This window comes from Moschus berezovskii, chromosome 9 (assembly GCF_049115385.1).
Source record: "Moschus berezovskii isolate FMDL1 chromosome 9, NW_MosBer_1.0, whole genome shotgun sequence".
In the NCBI taxonomy this organism is placed as follows: domain Eukaryota; kingdom Metazoa; phylum Chordata; class Mammalia; order Artiodactyla; family Moschidae; genus Moschus; species Moschus berezovskii.
In genome coordinates this window covers 49,777,348-49,791,673 of record NC_142468.1, presented here as the reverse complement: position 1 = coordinate 49,791,673, position 14,326 = coordinate 49,777,348, and the positions used below count along the sequence as shown (strand labels likewise).

General features: G+C 37.7%; 1 protein-coding gene across 12 annotated transcripts in view; it reads left to right on the top strand.

Annotated features, from left to right (window-relative positions):
- The window catches only part of RFX7 (regulatory factor X7), a 178,173-nt gene that overhangs the window by 138,373 nt on the left and 25,474 nt on the right, over window positions 1–14,326 (top strand). For 11 of the 12 annotated variants that reach the window (XR_016038207.1, XR_016038208.1, XM_055436273.2 and 8 more), the window contains 4 exons: window positions 7,134–7,254; window positions 8,523–8,603; window positions 9,703–9,910; window positions 12,986–13,281. Coding sequence is in view for 10 of the 12 variants with exons in the window: in XM_055436273.2 (XP_055292248.1) it covers window positions 7,134–7,254; window positions 8,523–8,603; window positions 9,703–9,910; window positions 12,986–13,281 (706 nt within the window). In the remaining 2 variants the exon portion in view is untranslated. Of the gene's footprint in view, window positions 1–7,133; window positions 7,255–8,522; window positions 8,604–9,140; window positions 9,553–9,702; window positions 9,911–12,985; window positions 13,282–14,326 lie in introns of those variants that run through there. The other variant, XM_088839638.1, reaches the window with a different exon arrangement.

The following is a 14,326-nucleotide window of genomic DNA, read 5'->3' as shown; positions in this document are numbered from 1 at the left end:
AGCTTTGTAGTATACTCTGAAGTCAGGAAGGTTGTTTTCTCCAGCTCCATTCTTCTTTCTCAAGACTGCTTTGGCTATTCAGGGTCTTTTGTGTTTCCATATGAATTGTGAAATTTTTTGTTCTAGTTTTGTGAAAAATGCCATTGGTAATTTGATAGAAGTCACATTGAATCTGTAGAGTGCATTTCACAATATTGATTCTTCCTGCTCAGGAACATGGAATATCTCTCCATCTGTTCATGTCATCTTTGATTTCTTTCATTAGTGTCTTATAATTTTCTGTGTACAGTTCTTTTGTCTCCTTAGGTAAGGTTATTCCTAGATATTTAATTCTTTTTGTTGCAGTGGTGAATGGGATTGATTCCTTAATTTCTCTTTCTGATTTTTCATTGTTAGTGTATAGAAATGCAAGTGATTTATGTGTATCCTGAATCACTTGTGTGTACCAGTGATTTTGTATCCTGCAACTTTGCTAAATTCACTGATTAGCTCTAGTAATTTTCTGATACTATCTTTAGGGTTTTCTATGTACTGAATCGTGTCATCTTCAAACAGTGAGAGCTTTACTTCTTCTTTTCCATCTGAATTTATTGCTTTTTCCTCTCTGATTGCTGTAGCTAGAACTTCCAGAACTGTGTTGAATAATAGTGGTGAAAGTAGACACCCTTGTCTTGTTCCTGATCTTAGGGGGAATGCTTTCAGTTTTTCACCATTGAGAATAATGCTTGTTGTAGGCTTATCATATACAGCCTTTACTATGTTGAGGTAGGTTCCTTCTCTGCCCATTTTTTTAAGAGTTTTAATCAAATGGGTGCTGAATTTTGTGAAAAGCTTTTTCTCCATCTACTGAGATTATCATGTGGTTTTTATCTTTCAATTTAATATGGTGTGGCACATTGATTGATTTGCATATATTGAAGAATCCTTGCATTCCTGGAATAAACCCAACTTGGTCATGGTGTATGAGCTTTTTGATGTGTTGCTGAATTCTGTTTGCTAAAATTTTGTTGAGGATTTCTGCATCTCTGTTCATCAGTAATATTGGCCTGTAGTTGTCTTTTATTGTGTTGTCTTATCTAATTTTTGTATCAGGGTGATGGAGGCCTTGTAGAATGAGTTTGGAAGTGTTCCTTCCTCTGCAATTTTTTGCAAGAGTTTTAGAAGGATAGGCATTAGCTCTTCTCCAAATGATTGACAAAATTCTCCTGTGAAGCCATCTGGTCCTGAACTTTTGTTTTTTGGGAGATTTTTGATCACAGCTTCAATTTGAGTGTTTGTAATTGGGTTGTTCATAATTTCTGTGTCTTCCTGGTTCAGTCTTGTAAGATTAAACTTTTCTAAGAATCTGTCCATTTCTTCCAGGTTATCCATTTTATTGCCATATAATTGTTCATAATAGTCTCTTATAATCCTTTGTATTTCTGCATTGTCTGTTGTAACCTCTCCTTTTTCATTTCTAATTTTGTTGAGTTGATTCTTCTCCCTTTTCTTCTTGATGAGTCTGGCTAAAGTTTGTCAATTTTGTTTATCTTCTCAAAGACCAGCTTTTAGTTTTATTAATCTTTACTATTGTTCCTTTAATTTCTTTTTCATTTATTTCTGTCAGATCTTTGATTTCCTTTTTGATACCTTCCGTAACCTGTTGGTTATTTAGAAATGTGTTTAATCTCCACATGTTTGTGTTTCTTACAGGTTTGTTGTTGTTGTTGTAATTGATATCTAGCCTCATTGTGTTGTGGTCAGAGAAGATGCTCGATAAGATTTAAGTTATCTTAAATTTACTAAGGTTTGATTTGTGTCCCAGAGTGAATCCTGGAGAATGTTCCATGTGCACTTGAGAAGATGTATTCTTCTGCATTTGGCAAGACCCACTTCTTGATGTGGGTCTTGGTGATGATTTTTTTTAATCTGACAACATAGATAGAATTTTTAAAAATCAAAGATAAACAAATAGAATTGCATGAAACCATTCAACTTCTGCACAACAAGGAAAACTATCAGCCAGATAAAAAGGCAACCTAGTGAGTTGCAAGTCATATATCTGTTAAGGGGTTAATATTCAAAGTGTATAAAAAATCATTCAACTCAACAACAACAAAAATAATTTGATTTTTCAACTGGGTAGAAGATATAAATAGACCTTTTCCAAGAGAGACATCAAGATGAACAAGAGGTATATGAAAAGATGCTCAGCATCACTAATCATCAGGGAAATGCAAATCAAAACCACAATTAACTATCACCTCACACCTGTCAGAGTGACTGTTATCAAAAAGACAAGTAACAAGCATTGGTGAGGATGTCAAGAAAATTGAACCCTTGTGTGCTGTTGGCAGGAATATAAATCGGTGCAGCCACTATGAAGAACAGTATGGAGGTTCTTGAGAAATTAAAAACAGAACTACCATGTGATCCAACAATTCTACTTCTGGCTATATATCTGAAAAATGAAAACACTGACTTGAAAATATATGCACTGCCATGTTCACTGCAGCACTGTTTATAATAGCCAAGATATGGAAACAACGTAAGTGTCCCTCAGTGAGTGAATGGATAAAGAAATTGTGCATATACACAGGGGAATATTATTCAACCTTAAGAAAGAATGAAATCTTGGCATTTGCAGCAACATGGATGGACCTCAAGAGCATTATGCTAAGTGAAGTAAAGCAGACAGAAAAAGACAAATACAGTGTGATCTCTCATACATGTTGCAACTAAAAATTCTTTTTAAAGCTAACAGATAGAGATAATTTATTGTTGGTTGCAAAAAGGATGTTAGTAAAGGCTGGGAAAGATGAGTGAAGTGGGTCAAAGGGTTAAAAAGAAAAAAAGCATTTTGAAATCACGCATTAAGTCAGAAGTAGATGCCTTGAATTTGTAGAAGTCCATAACCCAATTAGAACTTTTGGTACGCAAATTGAAAGCACGTTCTTATGAAGAAAACATATAATGGTATTTCCTAAACATGTAATGGTATTTTCCTTTATTTTCTACATAATAATATACAGATTATCTTTTCATCAATCTTTTTATAGGTAGAAATGTATCATTGCAATGAGACAGCTTAATTGCACTCTAGGGGCTATTGTCACCATCCTCATTAACTGGCATTTAGGCAGTAGTGGCTCAGCTGGTGAAGAATCCGCCTACAGTGCAGGAGACATGGCTTCGATTCCTGGGTTGGGAAGATTCCCTGGAGAAGGGAAAGGCTACCTACTCCACTACTCTGGCCTGGAGAATTCTTTGCAACCCCATGGACTGTATAGTCCATGGAATTCTCCAAGCCAGAATACTGGAGTGGATGGCTTTTCTTCAGGGGATCTTCCCAACCCAGGGATTGAACCCAGGTCTCCCACATTGCTTTACCGGCTGAACCACAAGGGAAACCTGAGAATATTGGAGTGGGTAGCCTGTCCCTTCTCCAGGAGATCTTCCTGACCCAGGAATCGAGTGGGGGTCTCCTGCATTGCAGGCAGATTCTTTACCAACTGAGCTATCAGGGAAACTTGTTGGGGTGGAATTAAATGAAGTAATATGTATGAAGCAGTCCAAAAATGTCTAAGTATTGTTATGTATCCTATGACTGTATTTTGCCACAAGTATTTAATGATTTTCATTTATATTTTTGTACCTTTAAACAATGTTCACTGTTAACTTACATAGTTTATTTGTAAATGGTATGAGTAAACTTTAAAGATAGACTTAATATGTTGACCATATTAAATGTTAGGCTTAATTTCAAAGTCTGTAAAGCATACTTTAAAAAAAAAAACAGTAAAACAAAAAGAAAAATCTGGTTTCAAGAATGGCATTAGGTTGTTAGTTATCCTGTGAATAGGACATTCTCTGTGCCTTCCCCTTTTTTTGAGTCCTGCATAAATATAATCTGATGCTGAGTTAGGTGTTAATTGACACCATATCTTGCTTGATCAAACTGCAGTTAAAGTTATGAAGCAGGAAAACAAGATATAAACTAACCAAGATCTTGACATGGCCTGGAATGACCTATGGTGTGTTATATAGCTCTGGTTTCAAAATTGTGAATAAGTAGGATAGCCTGTAAATGGCTCAGACAGCAAAGAATCTGCCTGTAATGCAGGAGATCCAAGTTTGATCCCTAGGTCGGGGAGAACCCCTGGAGAAGGGAATGGCTACCCAGCCCAGTATTCTTGCTGGGAGAATTCCATGGACAGAGGAGCCTATAAATACTTAATTATTGATATATTAAAGAGTCATTGAATATCTGGAACTTCTCAGTAGGGAAGAGTCTGTAATAATGAAATTATTTTTCTTTGGTAGTTAGAACCACTGAAGATTGGTCAGACTACCTCACAATCTAGAGCTCTCTCTCTCAGGCAAAGTGCTCAGATACCCATTTGAGGATAGCCGTTTCCATACCTGGCAGGAAGTTGAACTATACAACCTTCTGAACTCATTTCACAAAGAAATTGATGACCTGTTCAGGTGTTGTTATTGTTACTTTCAAACTGAGGCACTCTGTTTTCTCTTTGACGTGTAAGATTTCAAAGTGTAGAGTGTTGAGTCATAAGTAGTTTTATTCCCAACATTGCCTTCTGTTTGATTCAGGAGGTATAATTTGAGCTGTTTATGTGTCTCCAAAGTACGTTTTACATTTATCTGCTAAAGAATATTTTAAAGGTAAGTTCATTGTTTTAAAAATTTATTCTCCCAATTTCCCCTCTTTTAGTGGCATAAATAAGAGTCAAAAACCAGATGAAACTGGATGGTCACATTCTGAAATCATACTCAGGATTAGTTCAATTTAACAAGAAAATTTTGCATCGGTCATCCTGACAGTTTTGCCAACCTTCTGCCTACCCTTTCTGCCAAAGTAAAGAACTTTAGTGTACTAATACAGTGGAAAAAAAACATCAAAACCTCAGTCACAAAAGGAGGATAGAATGGATATTATATCTCTCAGTAGACTCATTGCTTTCTCTTTATATGATTTCATGTTTTTTAGGCCCATCTTCCAGTGCTGTCATAGGAGCCAGTGGGCACGGTTTTCTTTTTTTTGCTTCATTTGCACATTGCTTCAATGTGTTTCTTTAAGGTTTCTTGTCATTTTAAATGTGACATACTTACTAAGTCTTATTTAAAATCATATCAAGTTATATTGTCATTAAGGTTTAATGTGACTGTTCAGTCTTGTTCCTTGTTCTAAGAATACAGTGGTGAACCAACTAGACATGGTCACTGCCCTGGTTGAACTTAATAGTCTAATGGAGGAGACAAACAACAAATAAATTAGCTGTTACATAATTGGAAGCTAGGAGAATAAAAGATAGAAAGTACACAGATAAGGAAAGTGGCCAGGGCATGGCAGGAGAGCGCTGCTTTGGATAGGGGAGACAGAAGAGACCCTTTCAAAATCATACCAGTCTGGAACGTGAAGGGTAAGAAAATATTCCAGGTAGAGCAAACAAGTATCAAGGCCCTAAGTTGTAAAAGAGCTCATTCACATTTTCTTTCTGTGTTCGTTTAAATCATAAAGATGACTGATTTAACTTGCTAGTGAAATGGTTATGACTTGATGCAATTCATTTATTTAAATTGTCAGTTCCGCTAAAAAGTCATTGCTTCACTTTACGCTTTAAACCTTGGCCCCTGAACCACTTGGAGTATCACGTTTAGCCTCAGCTTAAATATGATGTGTCTAATATTCCTTATAGAGGTAATTTACAGTACATATCAACTCCTTTCCCTTCTCCCTGCTCTGCAGCATTGTTGAGAATGCATCTGCTAGGCACCTCCGCTCCTTCCCCTCAGCCCCATCCACAACAGGAGTATGTGGTGCTTGGTGCTGCAACAGGGAAGGTACAATCAAGAAAAACACCAGTCTTCAGACCTACCCATTCTCTCTGTTGAGTCTCCCATCCTTCTCCTGCTGCTGCTGCTGCTGCTGCATCACTTCAGTCGTGTCCGACTCTGTGTGACCCCATAGACGGCAGCCCAACAGGCTCCCCCGTCCCTGGGATTCTCCAGGCAAGAACACTGGAGTGGGTTGCCATTTCCTTCTCCAGTGCATGAAAGTGAAAAGTGAAAGTGAAGTCGCTCAGTCATGTCCGACTCTTAGCGACCCCATGGATTGCAGCCTACCAGGCTCCTCCATCCATGGGATTTTCCAGGCAAGAGTACTGGAGTGGGGTGCCATTGCCTTCTCCGTCCTTCTCCTGAGTCTACCAATTTGACTTCCAAGTTCAGATCACTTCAAAGATGTTGCCAGCATACTCAACCATCCACTATAAGAACTCAAGTCCCAGTTACCACTGTATGCTGCCCATTCTAGTGGATTTTCTTGTTTATCCTAACCCTCTCTCCTTGGATCTCTACCACATAACTTCTTCATCAAGAAGCTATATTGGTTGATTCTGAAATGGGGAGTGAGCAGGGAGATTTGACTGAGTTATTTTGCAATTCCTCTGACTTCCTCTTTGGTATGCCTCAGGTAGTGGTTTGCCCAAAGGCCAACAGGAAAGGAGTTTTCCTGCTGCTAAACTGGTGAAGGAGGAATTGGTCTTCTCCCTAGGACTGGCAGCTGTAGAGAAAGACAGAGTACCTGATTCTAGTAGTAGTTAAGACTTGGCTTGTTTCCCTGGTCCCACTTGAAGTTACTGCCTTATTAAGTACATTTTTCTTGGCATTAATAGGAGTGGTAGGGATGAGAACACTATGCCTTCATTTTTTCCCTTACTGGTAAAATGAGAGTGTTGGTATAGATGATCCCTAAGGTTCCTTTAGTCATAATATATCATGTTTGTAATCTAAACCATGTAGTAGTCTTGTCTCTGTCTGACATCCATAATGTTTACATTGGAAATTATTCCAGTATATGAGCTTGAGACATATGTGGAAACATAGAGCCCAACTGGTTGAGTGTTAGTTTCTGCTGTTAAAAGCAGTAATACTGTATGCCCTGAGGATGAAACAAACTAAGCCTGAGTTAGTCTTTAAAGAAGGTTGAGCCTGTATCAACGAAAATTGTGGTGAATGACTTGAAGATGTGTTTCTTCACTTTGTCATAAGGGTCAGATTTGACTGAAATGACACTGTGTTAATGCGATTCTAAGTTCTGTTGCTCTCTAAATTGATCCCTCCTTCTCTTGCAGGAGCTATTGTGACAATCTTGGTTACCATCCATTAAGTGCTGCTGACTTCGGGAAGATTATGAAAAATGTCTTTCCAAACATGAAGGCACGTCGTCTGGGCACAAGAGGCAAATCTAAATATCCTTTACCAGTTTGGTTTTCAGTGATCTCTTTTAAGTTCTCACTTATTACTGAATATCTGCTGTTGTAGTTCAACTGGCAACTATATTTAGAAATAAATTTAAATCAACAAATATAAACAACCCCAAAGTACTTAGAATAATTGTAAATGCTATTCTGCCAGCTATTTATCACACTGCAAGAGAAATAACAAATGGTGGTTATTAAGACTGTGATAGATCTTACCTTACTCTGTCACTGTAATGTGTCCTTAATGGTTTGATCTTCTTTTCCTTAGTAATGAGGATTATCAAGGTATACCATAGGACAGCATTTGAAAATTATATCAATAAAAGTGGAAAAAGATGTTAGCTTATCATCTTTCCTTCCTCTACCTTAGAGACATTGGGCTCTCCCAGGTGATATATACAGCGTTCAAAAAATTTTCTTATGGAATTTGGCCTGGAGGATTAGTGTTATCTTTAAAAAGTTTTTCATCCAATCATCTAAAGGCTGTTCTAAAATTAAAACCAGGGCATAGAAAAGGCCCCATAGGAGCAAACAGAAGTAAGGAAATTAAAATTAAGACTTTATTATAAAGTTCTTCCTACCCTTGGAAGAAGATTGTCACACGATAGAAATATCGTTTCTCTCTGCTTAGCTGTTGACCTCTTTCAAAGCATGAACATTCTTCTGTGGAGGAGATGAGAAGGGGAAGGGGAGAGGCTGCTTTTCTAAAATTACTCCAGGCAGGTGTTCTTTAACTACTTGTTGCACGACCTAGTCTTGTTTCCTGAGTGCAAACAAAAATGTCTTGGTGTGTCATTGGCATGTTACAGGTGATAATCCTGTGTGTTTCAGTGGAAAAAGAGAAGTGAAAAGGTTAAAGCCCTTGTGACACTCTTAAGAGTTGTTTTTGTCCCTGTGCCCTGGCTAGAGTTTCCCTTCTCTCTGCCAGGTTTCCATCTGGATATTCCTTTCCTTCTGACCTGTTTGTTACTAGTGGCTGGCACAACTTATTAGGAATATTTATTCATAAAATTTATACCAGATGAGAATCATTTTGTTTCCTTTAAGATGGTAACATTCTATCGGAACTATTGCAGTTTCAAAAGAGTAAAGGTATCCTGAGTTTCTAATATTCAAGTCTCTTCCTGAAGAACTCAGAAAGTAGATGGTGTCTCAGGCTGACTTTATTCTCATTTCATATATGGCTGCTTTCCAAGTGCTAACTATATAAACAGTTCATTTAATGCAGAGTGCTTTAGACCTTGACCATTTATTACATATTGCTACAGTGGACTAAGAAAAAAAGCTTTTGTTCATATGCCAACACTGCCCAATCTTGATTTTCACAAAACTGGAGATGGGGTAAGAATTTCTGCCTTTTATTTTTAATAAGTAAAATTGTACCTTATTATCAACATGGAAATGCATACTGCATAGTCTCATTTGGATAAACAAACAACAGTCATGTGTTTGGACTGTTCGGTCCATGGAATTCTCCAGGCTAGAATACTGGAGTGGGTAAACTGTTCCCTTCTCCAGGGCATCTTCCCAACCCTGGAATTGAACCCAGGTCTCCTATACTGCAGGTGGATTCTTTACCAGCTGAGCCACCAGGGAATCCCAAGTAAAATTGTACCTTATTATCAACATTGAAATGCATACTACATAGTCTCATTTGGATTAAACCAGGGACCAGTAACTGTGCCTTTTACTAAATAAATGAGCCAGAAAACTCAACAATGGCTGGAAACTGTTAGCATGCGTTACTTATTTCACATGGCTATTGAAATTAAGGGGGAAAAAGATGGATCTAAAGTTACTGATTTGTAGATATATCCATAGTATATATCGTCAAATGGAAAATTTGAGCTACAGAGTAATGTGTATAGAATGAATGTTTTTAGAAGAGAAATTATAGTTCATGGCATAGTTTGTTTTCTTGATGTTAGAAAAGGCTTTTAGAAGAATTCAGATCTGTTATTCTTCACGTATGTTTAACAACATAAGTTTAGATGTTATATTCACAATGCTGCTGATGGCTATGCACCAGTAGATACAGGCATAGGACTCATATTTGCAAGGCTCTACTTTTATGCCTGCCAACACCAGTCACTTAGTACTGCTTTGACCTGACAGATTTAGATTACATCTTCTGATTAAGGGGTTTCACTGGTGGTTTAGACAGTAAAGAATCAGCCTACAATGCAGGAGACCCAGGTTCTTTCCCTGGGTCGAGAAGGTCCCCTGGAGAAGGAAATGGCAACCCACTCCAGTATTCTTGCCTGAAGAATTCCATGGACAGAAGAATCTGGTGAGCTACAGTCCCTGGGGTCACAAAGAGTTGGACACAACTGAGTGACTTTCACTCACTCACTTCCCATGTATCTTGAGTGTGCTTCAATTTAATTTCTCTGAACTTTCTTTTTAAAACTCTTCCTCCCCACCCTTTGCTTCTGTTTAGTTGGAAGGCGCTGAACCTTCTGGGCAGCTTCAGAACATTGATGAAGAAGTTATCTCTTCTGCTTGCCGTCTTGTGTGTGAGTGGGCCCAGAAGGTGTTAAGCCAGCCATTTGACACAGTCTTGGAATTAGCCCGCTTCCTTGTAAAAAGTCACTATATAGGCACCAAGTCGATGGCAGCACTTACTGTAATGGCAGCAGCACCACCAGGTACAAAATTATTAACAAGCTGAAACTGACAGGGTGTTACTACATCTAGAGTTGGTGGTAAAAGAAATTTAGCCATAAAACTTCTTTCTCTTTTTAGTATTTGTATGTGTTCACTCTTCATTTAATACTAAATTCAGATGGGCTTGTTGAGCTAACAAAAATAATAATAATAATAGTTTTTTCATGATAAATTTTAAGTTACAGCTTTGTATGTTGATCTGCTTAAATATGAAACTGTTATGATTTGCCAGTTGGTATTTCATTAATTTTTCCATTGCTATTTTAACGTTTAAAGAATATATGTATGTGCACTTTTAATTATATATGTGTTTCTAAATTAATAAATATTACATGTAAATAGTAAAGTTAAGTTTTTAAATTATGTGCTGAGACTCCTATCCCCAAAACTAATACTTATAAATGAAATGGTCTTTGGGCAATGTGAAAAGTACCTAGTCTCACAAAAAGTAAACCTTGTGAATGAAGCATTACTGTGAAATAACAGGAGTGACTTTTTAAATATGCATTCAAATGGCTATTTTTATTCAGATAGGAGCTCTAGAATTGACAATTTGAGGACTGGCAGTATCATTAGAATAATGACTCCCTTGTGAGTTAATAGATGTATAAAGTACCTGTTTTCGTGAAATTTTTTAAATGTCTTATTTCAGTCATACTTTAAGAAAGAGTGAATAAATTTTGTTATTACTCTAGGAAATTATAACTTCTTTGAAAAAATTATTAATGTGAAACAGTAGATTTCTCACAGTGAGGACTATAATTATACTCTTGAATAACTTTACTTTTTTATCTTAACTTCATTATTTTCATAAGGAATCCTTTTCCTCTGTGTTTAAGAAGTTTTAAGCATTTGTGGTATGTGTGTGAGATTGTTCTGTTCTCTTATTTTTTTTGTCGTTTGAGGACCATCATTATGACCAAAATAGCCTTTTACAAGAGCCTCATCATAATTTTTCCTATCTCAGTATAAACTGGATGACTCAAATCCATACATTTACAGTTACACTAGGGCTGAAGAGTGCATGGGCAGCCTGATGTAGCTAGTTAGTTCACATCTGTTACCTCATTTATTCCTACGGCAATCCTGTAAGAGACATGATATTTATTCCCATTTTAAAGATCAGAAAAAGACTAACACTAAGGGAAGTTAAGTAATGTATCCATAGTCAGATGAGTTGTGGAGCCAGAATTTGAATCCTGATTTGTCTGTCTCCAAAACCAAGGTTACTCCTTTACATAAGACTGTTCCTAGCTTCTGGTAAAACAGGTTCAAAAAAACATATGGGCCCTTCAACTTTCAGTGTTCCCTTTCTCCTACCCCTACTGACACCCAGAAGAGGAACACGTGGAGGATTTAGGAGATATCACAGAGTTTGAGTGAACTCCGGGAGTTGGTGATGGACAGGGAGGCCTGGCGTGCTGTGATTCATGGGGTCGCAAAGAGTCGGACACGACTGAGCGACTGAACTGAACTGATAGGGTAAAGAAACATCTGTCTTATTTCCCAGTTTATTCACATAGGCTGACTGAAAAAAGAATGTTGAATTAATGGATTTTTGAGGCTTAAGTGTGAAGAAAGGTATATTCTATAAATGAAAATACTGACAATCATATAAATAGACATTTGTATAAATATATAATATACAATATATACAATGTATAAATAGACATTTATATAAATAGATACAATATATAAGTAGACATTTGTAACTTTTTGAAAGTAGCTTGGGAGGTGGTTCTTTTAACAACTATGTCATTACTCAGTATTTTAGAATCTCCTGCAATTTTGTTCTCAGCCACTGCCACTTTTAAAAATACCTTTTGTAGTGAATAATCTTCATCCTTTGAAGATGAATCTGTTTTTTTATAGTCTCCATATTAAGAACAGGTTGTATTACAGATGTCCTTTTCTAAGTCAGCTGCTTGGAACCCGTTCCTGTCCAGAAACCCTGGCAGGAGGCATCAGACAGGGAGCTTTGGGCGGTTGGCAGAGGCTCTTGGGGTGCAGGTGCTGAGCAGCCGGAGCCGAGGCTGCAGGTTGCATGGGAGCAGTGCGATTTGAGTTGGATTTGAGGGGGAAAAATAGTACTTAGGTGATTAAAGGGAAGGTCAGAAAATGAGAGATTGTTGAGGAATGAGTGTGTGGGTGAGAGTTTACAGTCACTTTCTCTCCTCGTCTCCCACTCACCAGGCTGTTGCTGTTCACAAGATGAAAAGCAGAGCCGTCTGGGGAAGGGCAGGGCAGGGTGTGCCCTCAGGACGGGGTGTCCTCCCCTGGCCTCTCTCCACTCTTACTGACTCTGCTCCCTTTCTGTTGATCTTAATGCCACTCCCTAGATGTGAAATGAGCTTTTGAAAAATTAATTTTATTACATAATCAGTTTTTCTTAAACTAAAATTTATCCCGTGCTTATTTTATCTTTCCTTTTTCTCAGTGTTTCATCTTACTACTGCTTGAAAAAGTGTCCCCGGAGACCCTTTTTTTAGACTTTATTTAAGTTAAGTCTTACTAAGAAATTCTGCTTAATTTCTCCTAAGTCATACTGATATAATTGTATCAGTTAAAACTGTAGTACCTATTTTTATGAAATTCTTGTGGAATTAAAGGCTTGTTTTCCCCGTGCATTTTTTCCTAAGATATAGATGGTTTCTGCAAATATGTATTGAGTGCCCCTTGTGGGCTGAATATTAAAATAAAAAAATACATGACTTTCTTAATTAGAGGAGAGGGAAAGGAGATTTTCTGACATCTACTGATAAAATGTAAAACATGTTAGCTTGGCACTGACTTAACTTCTGCACATTAGTGATATAGCTACTATTCTTTTCAAAATCTTCATCTGTTATTGCTGGTTTAACTACCAAGTTGAGCCATATTTTAAGGTTCAATTAAAACAATATTGGCAAATATTTATAAACTGTAAGTGTAATATTGTGAGTTAAAATGTCCTGGGTTTGTTGCTTTCTCCAGTAGATGGCTACATAATCAAAGAAATTGAATTGTAACTGCCTTCTCTAAAGAGTATTTACCCTCTCCTTTCTGTTTATTTTCAGGAATTAAAGGAATTACCCAGCCTTCTGCTTTTATACCTACAGCTGAAAGTAATTCCTTTCAGCCTCAAGTGAAGACTCTGCCATCTCCTATTGACGCTAAACAGCAATTGCAACGGAAAATCCAGAAGAAGCAGCAAGAACAGAAACTACAATCCCCTTTGCCAGGAGAATCCTCAGCAAAAAAATCAGAAGGCGCAGCAAGCAATGGAGTGACTAATCTCTCTAATGGGAACCCTGCAATCCTCTCTCCTCAACCTATCGGTATCGTCGTGGCAGCTGTCCCTAGTCCCATTCCGGTAATATCATTAAATAGCACTTGGCCTGACTGGGATGGTGGGAAGTCCGTTGTTTAATTAAAAGTAGCACAGGAGACGGAGAAGGCAATGGCAAGCCACTCCAGTACTCTTGCCTAGAAAATCCCATGGATGGTTGAGCCTGGTAGTCTGCAGTCTGTGAGGTCGCTAAGAGTCAGACACGACTGAGCGACTTCACTTTCACTTTTCATTTTCACACATTGGAGAAGGAAATGGCAACCCACTCCAGTGTTCTTGCCTGGAGAATCCCAGGGATGGGGGAGCCTGGTGGGCTTCCGTCTATGGGGTCACACAGAGTCGGACACGACTGAAGTGACTTAGCAGCAGCAGCAGCAGCACAGGAGAAGGAGGCAAGCAGAGGTATAAATTCAGGTATAAACTGTTTGTGACCACACAATGATTTCACTTCAGTTGATTATCTTTTTATTCAGGATATACGTTGTTGTCTACAAAATAAGCTATAAACAGAAGTGAAATTACAAGACATATAAGTTTGCGCATAACCAGTCAGAGCTTTACATAGGAGATGAGTCATTTTCAGAGTTGTTTCATCTCTAGCTCAGCAAAGATGACACAAATGCAGGCTTTTTTTTTTGTTTAATTTCTTTTTCTTTTTATCATTCAGATGGAACAAAGTTATAATGTGTATCGGTAAAACATTAACATAGCCCCATCTCTGGCTTACTGAACACGGGACCTCGGGCAAGTCTCTTAGTTACTCTGAGTCTCCTTATCAACAGATTGAGGTCTTGGTATACTCCTTGCCTGTCCCACACAACTGAGGTTATTTCGAACAGGCTTTTAATATGAGAGTGTATCGTACTAAAGCAAGATGGTATTTTAGGTTGTTATTTGTGATACTATTAGAAAGATATTGTATCTTATTTTTTTCTTGTTCTTATCATTATCATCGTCATCATCCTGTCATTAAAGCATGGAGTACCTGGGAACCATTCTCTTGCACTGATCATTATACAGCGAACTGGGGAAGGCGGTAGTTTTATCTGAGACCTTATCCACAGTGGTT